Source organism: Crotalus tigris, unplaced genomic scaffold (assembly GCF_016545835.1).
Source record: "Crotalus tigris isolate CLP2741 ecotype Arizona unplaced genomic scaffold, ASM1654583v1 scf7180000019021.11574027:1482141, whole genome shotgun sequence".
Lineage (NCBI taxonomy): Eukaryota > Metazoa > Chordata > Lepidosauria > Squamata > Viperidae > Crotalus > Crotalus tigris.
Genome location: NW_024097333.1, coordinates 575,521 through 588,099, shown reverse-complemented (window position 1 = coordinate 588,099; position 12,579 = coordinate 575,521). Strand labels below are relative to the sequence as shown.

Sequence of the window (12,579 nt, the reverse complement as noted above, 5' to 3'; positions counted from 1 at the left end):
TCAAGGACTGCCTACATTGGAAATGCTGGATTTGCCTAATGACTGTGGTGACTCACTTAATGACCATTGTAAAAACAGTTGACCCACTTCGTGACCGCAACAACTTAAGATCAAAATGTCAGGCTCAGTTGTGTAAATCAAGGGCTATCTATGTCTAAATAATTCAAAAGTGTAGGCCAGGGACTGAGTTCTCACAACACACTAAGTCTTAAGGACCAAACAAATGTTAGCCTAGTCTACACTGTGGTGTGACTCCAGTCATTGTCAACCAATTGATCCCTGACCTTGTGGACATGTTAGCTCAGGCCTAGGCATTTTATGGTCCCGGAGCCTGAGGTCGATCGGAAATTAAAAATCAAATGTAAATTGATTAAATCGTGCCATGCACCCAATGCAACTGCTTATTTTGAAGGCAACTGCTCTTTTTGTTTTTAATTTATGTACGTGCATGCGTGCCTACACACCTTCACAACTTGCTGTGGAGGACTGTTGATTTGGACATCCACAACAGTGTCAGAATAACAGAGCTGGAAGGGACCTTGGAGGTCATCTAGTCCAACCCCCTGCTCTGGCAGGAAACCCTATAACATTCCAGACAAAGGGCTGTCCAGTCTCTTGTTAAAAACCTCCAGTGATGAAGCATCCACAACCTCTGGTGGCAAGCAGTTCCACTGGTTAATTGTTCTCATTGTCAGGAAGTTTCTCCTTAATTCCAGGTTGCTTCTCTCCTTGATTCGTTTCCATCCATTGTTTCTTGTTGTGACTTCTGATGCTTTGGAAAATAAGTTGACACCCCCCCCCCTCTTCTTTATGGCAGCCCCTCAAATAATGGAAGACGGCTATCATGTCACCCCTCGTCCTTCTTTTCTCTAGAGTGGCCATGCCCAATTCCTGCAACCGTTCTTATATCATATGTTTTAGCCACCAGACTTCTAATCATCTCTGTTGCTCTTCTCTGCACCTTTTCAACATCTTTTTTACATCGTGGTGACCAAAACTGGACGCAGTATTCCAAGCATGGCCTTACCAAGGCATTGTAAAGTGGTATTAACACTTCACGTGATGCTGATTCTGCCCCTCTACTAATGCAGTCTTAGTTTCTCATGTGGCCCCTTGGGAAAAATTAATTGCCCACCCCAGGAGCCTCAGGACGTCAAAGCAATGGAGAGAAAGGGGGGGGGCTGTTGAAATGTGTCTTCTCATGATCTTCTCTTACCAGCCAGATGTCCCTCAAACATGACTCTGGTCTGCAAAACCCAACCACCCCCTTTGTGCAAACGCCCTGTGGAAAAGGGGAGGGGGTCTTTGGGCTGGTACCCACCGTCCTCGTTCTTATCGTTGACGTTGGCCCCATGGCTGAGCAGGATGGTAAGGCACTCCGTGAGTCCCTTGGAAGCTGCCACATGGAACCTGCAATAACAGCAACAACACTTAGATGTCAAAGTGCTTCACAGCCTTCGCTAAGTGGTTTACAGCCTCTTGCCCCCAACAATCTGGGTCCTCATTTTACCGACCTCGGAAGGACGGAAGGCTAAGTCAACCTGGAGCCGATCAGGATCGAACTGCTGGCAGTGGGCAAAGTGAGCTTGCAATACCACATTATTTATGAGCCATGCACTATCATGGCTCATAAATAAAGGGGGGAAAGCAGAATTTCCCACCAGCAAAGGCTAGGACAGTGATGGCGAACCTTTTAGAGACTGAGTGCCCAAACTGCAACACAAAACCCACTTGTGCATCTTCGAGTGCCAGGTGGGTGTGGCCCATTGTGTGGGTGTGGCCCATTGTGTGGGTGTGGCCCATTGGCTGGGCGTGGCTGCGGTGGTAACGGCAGACTGGGTGGGACTAAAAAGTTCAATCAATCAATTCCAACTTTGCAAGATCTTTTTTTCCCCGCAAGAAGTTGAAATTGACTGATTGATTGAACCTTTTTTTTTTTGCAAATGGTGGCAGAGGCCTAAAGCGAAAAGGTTTTATAAAACTCAGCTGAAGGCCTAGGACTGGGGCGACGGGGCGCGTGCCCACAGAGAGGGCTCTGAGTGCCGCCTCTGGCACCCGTGCCGTAGGTTCACCACCACTGGGCTAGGAATTCCACAGAAGATTTACAATAATATTGGCGAAAACGTAGTCAATAATAAAAGCATCTGAATGAAATGATTAATATAGCGTTGAATTGTCCCACACTCCCGTGGCGAGGTGGCCGTGGCAAATTGTCCTACACCCCACTCTTGGCTATTTCTTGGTCTCTCCTGATCCAGCTCCAAAAACAGCATCCAGAAGACTTCTTAGGCAAGGTTTTACTTTAAGCCACATACATGTGGCAAACCAAGTTTTACACAAGTAGGAATTTACATCCTGTCCTTGAAAGAAATTCCTCCACCCAGGATGTACAGCGAGTGCACAAAAATAGACGATTTGTGACCACACGACTGAGCTCAAAATTTCTGTTGCTAGGCAAGGCGGTTATTAAGTCAACCGTGCCTGATTTTACAACGTATTTACAACGTAGCTGTTAAATGAATCACTGCAGTGGTGAAATGAATCGCGCGTTTGTTAAGCGATCCAATTTTCCCCCATTGATGTGACTTGTCGGAAGCCGGGAAGATCACATATGGCGATCACATGATCCTGGTACTATTGTAACTCTGAAGGAATGGTTGTAAATCAAGGACTATCTGTACGGTAATCATTTACTAATGTAATTGTCTGTGCCAAACTTGGTTAAGAATGCAATGGTAGACTGTGTTATGTTTAATAGCCCCCAAGTCCTCTAACAAGCCATGATTCTTAGATTGGAACTATGCCACTTGGCTTGCCCCTAAGTTCAGGGTGACAACTTCTGTCCCCGATGAAGACTCAACTTACGACCGGTGACTTAGCGAATGGGTGAAGTTCTGATGAACCTACCGGGGGGGGGGGGATTCTTACGATCCAGATCCAACTGCACTTACATGGTTACATTGGTTAACTTTGGGAACTTATCAACCAGGTTGCATTGATGACTCTTTGCAGGATTCTGGGGTCATGTGACCACACTTTACAGTGGTTTTGCAAAAAAAATTGTTTACTTCCAGTTTTGGGCAAAACCACACCCATAGAGTGACATTGGTTCACTCCATGAGCACAGGATTTGTTTAACCACCACTTAGTGAAGGTTGTGGTCATTAAACTTAACAACTGTGATGATTTCTGCAAAAAAAAAGGGGGGGCAATAAATTTGGGTTGGACAAGTAACTGACCCATTTTATGATATTCAGGACTATTATGGGCAGGCTGCATGATGGTCGAAGCTTGAGGACTGCCTCTAAGCCACATTCTTGAATGGGATGATCTCTACAGACACTCTTCTGAGCCAAGGGCCGAGTTCCCACAACCATATAGCCCCAGATTCAGTCAATTGTAGCTAAGGCAATGCTCAGGAAGTGGCCGCTGCCCTTCAGCCATACTGTCCCTCTTGAAGGCCAAGGGGAAAAACTTACGTACGCAGATTGACCCAGGGCGTTGAGCTTGGTGGGGTGGGCTGTTTTCCTTGACGCAAAAAGGGATGTCCGGGTCACGTCCCCTTTCTCAACGGCGTCAAGCAGCTTCTGGTCGTGCTTGTTCCAGCTTTCGACCTGGAAGGCAAGAGAATACAGAACTCAGAACAGAGTTGGAAGGGACCTTGGAGGTCATCTAGTCCAACCCCCTGCTCAGGCAGGAAACCCTATACCATTTCAGACAAATAGCTATCCAGTCTCTTCTTAAAAACTTCCAGTGTTGGAGCATTCACCACTTCTGGAGGCAGGTTGTTCCACTGGTTAATTGTTCTAACTGTCAGGAAGTTTCTCCTTAGTTCTAGGTTGCTTCTCTCCTTGGTTAGTTTCCATCCGTTGCTTCTTGTCCTGCCTTCAGGCGCTTTGGAGAATAGCTTGACTTCCTCTTCTTTGGGGCAGCCCCTGAGATATTGGAACACTGCTATCCTGTCCCCCCTCGTCCTTCTCTTCGTTAAACTAGACATACCCAATTCCTGCAACTGTTCCTTGTATGTTTTAGCCTCCAGTCCCCTAATCATCTTTGTTGCTCTTCTCTGTACTCTTTCTAGAGTCTCAACATCTTTTTTATATCGTGGTGACCAAAACTGGATGCAGTATTTCAAGTATTGCCTTACCAAGACATTGTAAAGTGGTATTAATACTTCACGTGATCTTGATTCTATCCCTCTGTTAATGCAGCCCAGCACTGTGTTGGCTTTTTTTGCAGCTGCCGCACACGGCTGACCATTGAGTGGGAAGCAGGCTTTGCAACAAAGCTGGTTGTGGGAACAGAGACTAGAAGGGACTTAAGCAACCAGTAAATAAACTGGGATCTTGAATTCTGACATAGTAATTTATGGTTAAGGACAAACCATGTTTTATAACACCCCCTGTAAAATGTGTTCAAATGGGTAAAAGTGAAACCATAGTTGATGACTTTAGATATATTACAGCTGGGCAAAATAATTTGTGTCTCTCTGCCCCGACATTTCTTCTCAGCAAAGAAATGGAATACAGGTAGTCCTTGACTTACAACGGTTCATTTAGTGACCGAAGTTACAACACCATGGGAAAAAGTGACTTAGGACCGTTTTTCACACTTAAGACTGTTGCAGCGTCCCCAGAGTCACACGATCAAAATTTGGGCACTTGGCGACTCATATTTATGACGGTTTCAGTGTCCCAGGGTCACGTGATCCTGTTTTGCGACCTTCTGACCAGCAAACTCAATACTGGAAGCTTGATTCATTTAACAACCATGTTACTAACTTACAACTGCAGTGATTCACTTAACAACTGTGCAAAGGAAGATCGTAAAACAGGGCAAACCTCACATAACAAATGTCTCAATTAGCAACAGAAATTTTGGGCTCAATTTTGGTTGTAAAATAACAGAATAATAGAGTCGGAAGGGACTTTGGAGGTCCTCTAGTCCAACCCCCTGTCGTAGCAGGACATCCTATACCATTTCAGACAAGTGGCTGTCCAGTCTCTTCTTAAAAACCTCCATAATGACCCTGAGGCGGCAGCAGCAGGTTGTTCTTTAAAATCAGAAATACAGGTAGTCCTTAACTTACGACCATAATTGGGATCATAATATCTGTCGCTAAGCAAAGCAGTTGTTAAGCGAGTCACGCCCAAATTTATGACCTTTTTTGCCATGGTTGTTAAGCAAACCACTGCAGCTGTTAAGTGAAGCACACAATCATTAAGCGAGTCCAGCTTCCCCCATTGGCTTTGCTTGTTGGAAGTTGCCAGTCACTTTTTTCACTGCTGTGGTAACTTTGAACAGTTGCTAAAGGAATAGCTGTACGTTGAGGACCCCCTGCGATGGGATTCGGCCGCAGAGACATTCACCGCCCCCGGCTGAATCTTGGATGAATCCCACCTTGAGAATTTCCAGCCTCCCAGAATCCTCAGGGACAGCCATGCTGGGTGAGGATTTTATTTTATTATTTTATTTTAATTTAATTTAATTTTAATTTATTATTTTATTATTCTGTTTTGTTATTTTATTTTATTATTTTATTTTGTTATTTTTTACTTTATGGGGTCCTTGGTGCTCTCTGAGCTTGGTGGTTTTCTTGCAGACGTTTCATGAACCAACTAGGTAACATCATCAGTGCAAGGGCCCGTTCAACGCTGAGCTACAAATACTCTCTTCTATCATTATTTTATTTTATTTATTATTTAATTATAATTAATTTTATTTTATTATTTTATTTTAATTTTATTTTAATTTATTATTTTGTTATTCTATTTTGTTATTTTATTTTATTATTTTATTTTGTTATTTTTTACTTTATGGGGTCCTTGGTGCTCTCTGAGCTTGGTGGTTTTCTTGCAGATGTTTCATGACCCAACTAGATAACATCATCAGTGCAAGGATCCCACAGTTCAGCTCTGAGCTACAAATACTCCGTTCTATCATTATTTCATTTTTTTATTTTACTTTATTTTATTTTATTATATTTTATTTTATTTTATTTTATTATTATATTTTATTTTATTATTTTATTATTTTTTTATTATTATTTTTTATTCCAGAGGAGCTGAGACGTTGGTGCTTAAGTCCCAGTCCATGGTGCCCTTTGGGGAGTGAGAACACTTTGGCTTTTCAGCCCCAACCCGGCCTTGTCCGGTGACCCTACCCCACACCCCACACCCCCCAGGCCTGATCCCCATCCCGGCTCTGGAGCCTCGGCTGCGCCTTCCCTCCTCGCCGTTTGCTTTGGCAGGCAGATGAGTTTCGAGAAAGAGGCGCTGGATCTTCCTGACAGAAAAAAAAAAAATCCGGTTCTGAAGACAGGGCACGACAAAGCCACACGCCCTGTTGTTGTCGGAGGGGAGATTGCACAAGGACACACACACACACACACACACACACACACACACAACCGGCTCTCACCCCAGCCGTAGTAATGCTGAGAGGAGGGAAGGCCGGGCGTTGGCCAGCTGACTAAGGCGGGGTTCCTCTGTCGGGCCATCCGGTTCTCAAGAGATCAGAAGGGAATCTGCTCTTTTTTTCTTGGAGAGCAGTTCTCAGGTCACTGACTGTGCCCCTCTTCTTATAGAATCATTGAGTGGGAAGGGACCCTGGAGGTCATTTAGTCCAACCCCTGCTCGGGGCAGGAGCCGCTGCAGCATCTCTGTCCAGCCTCTGTAGTGGTATGTTGTAGAAATGAACTTGAGAGACAAGGCCAAAACATACGAAGAACGGCTGCAGGACTTGGGTTTGGCTAGTCTAAAGAAAAGAAGAAATAGGGGAGACATGATAGCAGCGTTCCAGCATTTGAGGGGCTGCCACAAAGAAGAGGGAGTCAGGTTGTTCACCAAAGCACCAGAGGGAAGGACGAGAAACAATGGTTGGAAACTGACCAAAGAGGGGAGCAACCTGGAATTAAGGAGAAACTTCCTGACAGTGAGGACAATCAACCAGTGGAACTGCTTGCCACCAGAAATCGTGGGCACTCCATCACTGGAGATCTTTAAGAGACTGAACCGTCATCTGTCTGAGACGGTATAGGTTGCTGGACTAGAGGACCTCTAAGGTCCCTTCCAGCTCTGTTCTATTCTAGTTTGTCAAGTGCAGAGGTTTGAACTGTTTCTGTGACAATCCCCTTTTTGCGGAGGGCACAACAGAGCCCCCTCAACCATTCGGGGAAATGACCATGTGCTCAGGGTCATCTGAATAAATGGAAGATCTCTTTTCTTCTCCCTAAAATGTCTTCGTTGTGGAAACCTTTTGATTCAGTGCCCTTTATCACTCCACTCAGGCTCTTTAAGGAAGTGGAGTTCAGCCTGCCAGTGAAGCTTCAGTTTTTCACTTTATATCCACATTTTAAAACTCGGGAAAAGTGGAGGAAGAAGGAAGGAAGGTAGGAAAAGAGAGACAAAGAAAGGAAGAAAGGAAAGAAGGAAAGAAAGAATGGAAAGAAAGGAAGGAAGGGAGCAAGGAAGGAAGGAAAAAGAAAGAAAGAAAGAAAGAAAGAAAGAAAGAAAGAAAGAAAGAAAGAAAGAAAGAAAAGAGAAAAGGAAGGAAGGAAAGAAGGAAAAAAAGAAAGAAAGAAAGAAAAGAGAAAAGGAAGGAAAGAAAGAAGGAAAAGAAAGAAAGAAAGAGAAAAGGAAGAAAGAAAGAAAGAAAGAAAGAAAGAAAGAAAGAAAGAAAGAAAGAAAGAAAGAAGAAAAACGGAAGGAAGGAAAAGACAAGAAAGAGAGAGAAAGAAAGACAGAAAGAAAGAAAAGAGAAAAGGAAGAAAGAAAGAAAAAGAAAGAAAGAAAGAAAGGAGAAAAGGAAGAAAGGAAGGAAAAGAGAAGCAAGCAAGCAAGCAAGCAAGCAAGAAAGAAAGAAAGAAAGAAAGAAAGAAAGAAAGAAAGAAAGAAAGAAAGAAAGAAAGAAAGAAAGCAGGCAAGGAGAACCTGTCTAACAGCTTCCAGGCAGAGAGTGTAGATGACCTCCCATCAACCATCCTCTTCGCAATACACCCTAAACATATTTTAAAAGTGACATCATTTAGAGGAAGAAGCTGATTTAGCTAGCCTACTGGCATTTCTTTCTTTATTTGGAATTCTAGGTGTAGGATTCTTGCCTTCCTTGTTTTTCCTCTATTTCCATTTCTGAAACTTTTTTTTTTCTCCGTCTAGCGATTTTGCCTCCTTTAGGAAGACATTCCCCAGGAGAGCCTCCTCCCAAGCCGGCCAGTCCTGTGATCTTCACATTGGACCAGCATTGTGACCTTCTCCCTTTCTGGATCCAGCCCTCTCTTGCCTAACCCTGCTTGGACAGATGAAGACCCTCAGCTGCCAGGACCGTCTTTTCCTAAGGACCTTGGAGAAAGGGCCCCAAATTTGCCGTGGAAAATCCAACGGGGGTCCCTCCCTCCCTCCCTCCCAAAGGGGCTGCGTTCGAGCCCTTCCTCTCGGTTGCGTAGTCGGGGTGGCAACACCCACAACGAAGGACACACGGAAGCAGCCGAGCTGAGCATCTCCACAAGGCCCTGCTTGGCTAGGCCAGGTGCCGCTGTGGGAGAAGCTGAAGTGGTGCACACTGAAGCCCCCAAGGCCGGATCTAACCAAGGGCAGGGCAGAGCAAGGCTGAGCCATGAAAAAAAGAGAAAAAATATAATGGATGGCCCAATTTCCACAACTGAACTGAACTTCTTTATAAGGCCACTCCTGGAATCCTGCATCCAGTTTTGGTCACCATCGTATAAAAAAGATGGCGAGACTCTGGAACGAGTGCAGAGAAGAGCAACAAGGATGATTAGGGGGCTGGAGGCTAAAACGTAGGAAGAACGGTTGCAGGATTTGGGTATGGCCAGTCTAGAGAAAAGAAGGACTGGGGGGGGGGGAGACAGGATAACTCAGCTGGGCTCAATTGTGTTGTAACCTGTTCCTGCTTGAACAAGGGGTTGGACTAGAAGACCTCCAAGGTCCCTTCCAACTGTGTTACATTGTTAAATATACTGCACCAGAAGGCAAGACAAGAAGCAATGGGTGGAAACTAATCAAGGAGAGAAGCAAGCTGGAATTAAGGAGAAGCTTTCTAACAGTGAGGACAATTAACCAGTGGAACAGCTTGCCACCAGAAGTTGTGGATGCTCCATCCCTAGAGGCTTTTAAGAAGAGATTGGACATTCATGTGTCTGAAATGATATAGGGTCCCCTGCTTGGGCAGGGGGCTGGACTAGAAGACCTCCAAGGTCCCTTCCAACTCTGTTATTCTGTCATTCCCCAATGACTTCTCTCAGCTGGGTCTGAGGCTTGGAATATCTCAACCAGAACGTGTGCGCCGTCATGTCCCTCTGACCATGTGCAGAGTGCCTTCTACATTGAGCCCTAATATGGACTCCTAGGTTTCAGCCCTGCGAAGCGGACCAGACTTGAAAATCAAAGAGTCATGAAAACGAAAGCTACACGTAGTCCTCGACTTACGACCACAATGGAGCCCCAAATTTATGTTGCTAAGTGAAACGTTTGTTAAGTGAGTTTTGCCCTGTTTTGTAACTTTTCTTGCCACAGTTGTTAAGTGAATCGTTGCAGTTGTGAAATTAGTAACCCGGTTGTAAAGTGAATCTGGCTTCGCTTGTCGGAAGGTCACAAAAAGGGGACCCCGGGACACAACGACCGTCATAAATATGTGTCAGTTGCCAAGCGTCTGGATTGTGGTCACGTGACCTCAGGGATGCTACAATGGTCATAAGTGTGAAACACGGTCCTACGTCACTTTTTTCAGTGCCATTGTAACCTCAAACGGTCATTAAATGAACTGTTGTAAGTTGAGGACCCCCTGTACTTTTATTATAAGGCTGCAGCTTTGGAATCTTGCAATTCCACTCTTTGCCGTTATCCTGAAGAAAACTGGGGAGGGTTGAGATTGAGACCCTTCCTCAAATCCCATCCCTGCTTTGGACACTGATGTCTCTTCTATTCTATTCTATTCTATTCTGTTCTATTCTATTCTATTCTATTCTATTCTAATTTCCATTCTATTTTCCATTCCATTCCATTTTTCCTGTTTCTATTCTATTCTATTCTATTCTACTATTCTATTCTATTCCATTCCATTCCATTCTATTTCTATTCTATTCTATTCTATTCTATTCTATTCTATTTTCCATTCCATTCCATTCTTCTTCCTTTTTCTATTCTATTCTATTCTATTCTATTCTATTCTATTCTATTCTATTCTATTCTATTCTATTCTATTCTATTCTATTCTCCATTCCATTTTTCCTGTTTCTATTTCTATTCTATTCTATTCTATTTTCCATTCCATTCCATTCTTCTTCCTTTTTCTATTCTATTCTATTCTATTCTATTCTATTCTAGTCTAGTCTAGTCTAGTCTAGTCTATTCTATTTTCCATTCCATTCCATTCTTCCTGTTTCTATTCTACTATTCTATTCTATTCTATTCTATTCTATTCTATTCTATTCTATTCTATTCTATTCCATTCCATTCCATATTCTATTCTGTTCTGTTCTGTTCCATTCTGTTCTGTTCCATTCCATATTCCTATTCTATTCTATCCTATTCTATTCTATTCTACTCTATTCTATTCTATTCCATTCTCTCCCATTCTCTATTCTATTCTATTCTATTCTATTCTATTCTGACCGGCTCAAGGTTGACTCAGCCTTCCGTCCTTCCAAGGTCAGTAAAATGAGGACCCAGATTGTTGGGGGCCATATGTTGACTCTGTAAACCACTCATAGAGGGCTGTAAAGCACTGCGAAGCATTAAACAGGTAGTGCTCAATTTACCACAGTTCATTTAGTGACCATTCAAAGTTACAACGGCCCTGAAAAAAAATGACTTATGACCTTTTTTCACAGTTACGACCTTTGTAGCATGCCTGTGGTCCCATGATCAAAATTCAGACACACTTGGCAACTGGTTCATATGTACGACGGTCGCAGTGTCCCGAGGTCATGTGATCCCCTTTTGCAACTTTCCGACAAGCAAAATCAACGGACAAGCCAGATTCACTTAACAACTGTGTTACTAACTTACAACTGGAATAACTCACTTAACAACGGTGGCAAGAAAAGTCGTAAAGTGGGGCAAAACTCACTTAACAAATGCAACATAAATTTGGGCCTCGTCGTAAGTCGAGGACTACCTGTATAAGTCTAAATGCTGTTGCTATTGCTATAAAGTAAAGTTGAAAACTGCAACTTGACTAGGAATAAAGTCACGGAGATCCCAACCAAGACAGAGCAGCGGTTGCTAGTCCCTAACAAGTTAGGGAAAGCACTTAAATTCCCCTCCTCAATACTGCAAAACATACGGCTCCTCCCAGGCCTTGGTGCCGGTTCTGGTTTTCCAAGCTTTTCTTCGCCACCTTAAGGACTAGCAGCTTGATTCAAACCAAGAGATAGAACTCCAGTTCCTATCGCCTGCAGGTTCGACGTTTTTGCTGCTTTTTTAGAAGTATAATTACAGGCATATCAAGTATAATTACTGGAGGATCACCTGCCACCTGTCAGACGGAGCTTCGATGAACGCAGCCGTTGTTACTCACCGCCACTGGATGGCTGGAACAGGAGAACATTTTCTTCATGGTGGCTGCTTCCTTCCAGCCCTCCCCGGAAGGCCGAGGCTCTCGCTCTGAGTGGAGGTACACAGACCGGGTCAGTCCATCTCTGGCAGGAGAGGTTCACCCAGGTGAGATGCTTTCTCCAGAGGGGAACGCCGGGCCCGGCCGGAGCGCATCTCCAGAGCTGCAGCCGGTTGGAGATCCCGATCCGTGTGGCTGGGAGGGCGCACTTGAGCCGCCTGAGGGCCTTTGCAGGGAGCTGCACGGTCCTGCTAGGTGCGCCTCCCGCACACCTGTTCCCTTGCTCAGCCAGGCCCGGACATGCCCCAGACACTCATCCCCGGGTAATCTCCCTGTCGCCTGACTTGAAAGCGAAACGGCTTCGGAGCCAGCCTCCTCCTCCTCTTTCGGCTCTCTCCTCTCAGCATTCAGGTCGCCCAAATGTAACCATCATCGGCATTCAAGAGAAAAAGCCACCATTCACAGCTGCGCAAAGCCTGCAGGCCAGCCGCAGGAGGGGAAGGGAAGATTGGCCAATGTCTCCAGCGCAAGAATCGACTCTCCAGCAGCTTCTTACTTCCCTCTCTCTATCTCCAATCTCTGCTTTCTTCTGGCTTTTTCGGGAGACGGCTCTCACTGCTGTGGCCGCTTGGCTGGGTAACAGAATAACGGAGTTGGAAGGGACCTTGGAGGTCTTCTAGTCCAACCCCCTGCTCAGGCAGGAAACCCTGTACCATTTCAGACAAATAGCTGCCTAATCTCTCCTTCCAGTATTGGAGCATTCACAACTTCTGGAGGGAAGTTCGTTGTCCTCCCTGTTAGGAAGTTTCTCCTTCATCCCAGCTTGCTTCTCTCCTTGGTTAGTTTCCATCCGTTGCTTCTTGTCCTGCCTTCAGGTGCTTTGGTGAATGGGTTGACTCCCTATTGCTAGGGACTAGCAACTTAACATTGGATTGTGGATTTAAGTCTCACACCGGTTCCTGGATCTGGCCTCAGTTTAACATCTCCTCTTTTTCTTTCCATCTC

At 44.7% G+C, this 12,579-nt stretch overlaps 1 protein-coding gene across 1 annotated transcript in view; it reads right to left on the bottom strand.

Annotated features, from left to right (window-relative positions):
- Window positions 1-12,263, bottom strand: part of ANKRD35 (ankyrin repeat domain 35) — a 41,963-nt gene extending 29,700 nt beyond the window's left edge. The window contains exons 1-3 of the mRNA XM_039358521.1: window positions 11,539-12,263; window positions 3,484-3,614; window positions 1,322-1,410 (exon numbers count right to left, since the gene is read on the bottom strand). Of these exons, the coding sequence (XP_039214455.1) occupies window positions 1,322-1,410; window positions 3,484-3,614; window positions 11,539-11,577 (259 nt within the window). The 5' untranslated portion in view covers window positions 11,578-12,263. The remainder of the gene's footprint in view (window positions 1-1,321; window positions 1,411-3,483; window positions 3,615-11,538) is intronic.
- Between the last annotated feature and the right edge of the window lie 316 nt (window positions 12,264-12,579).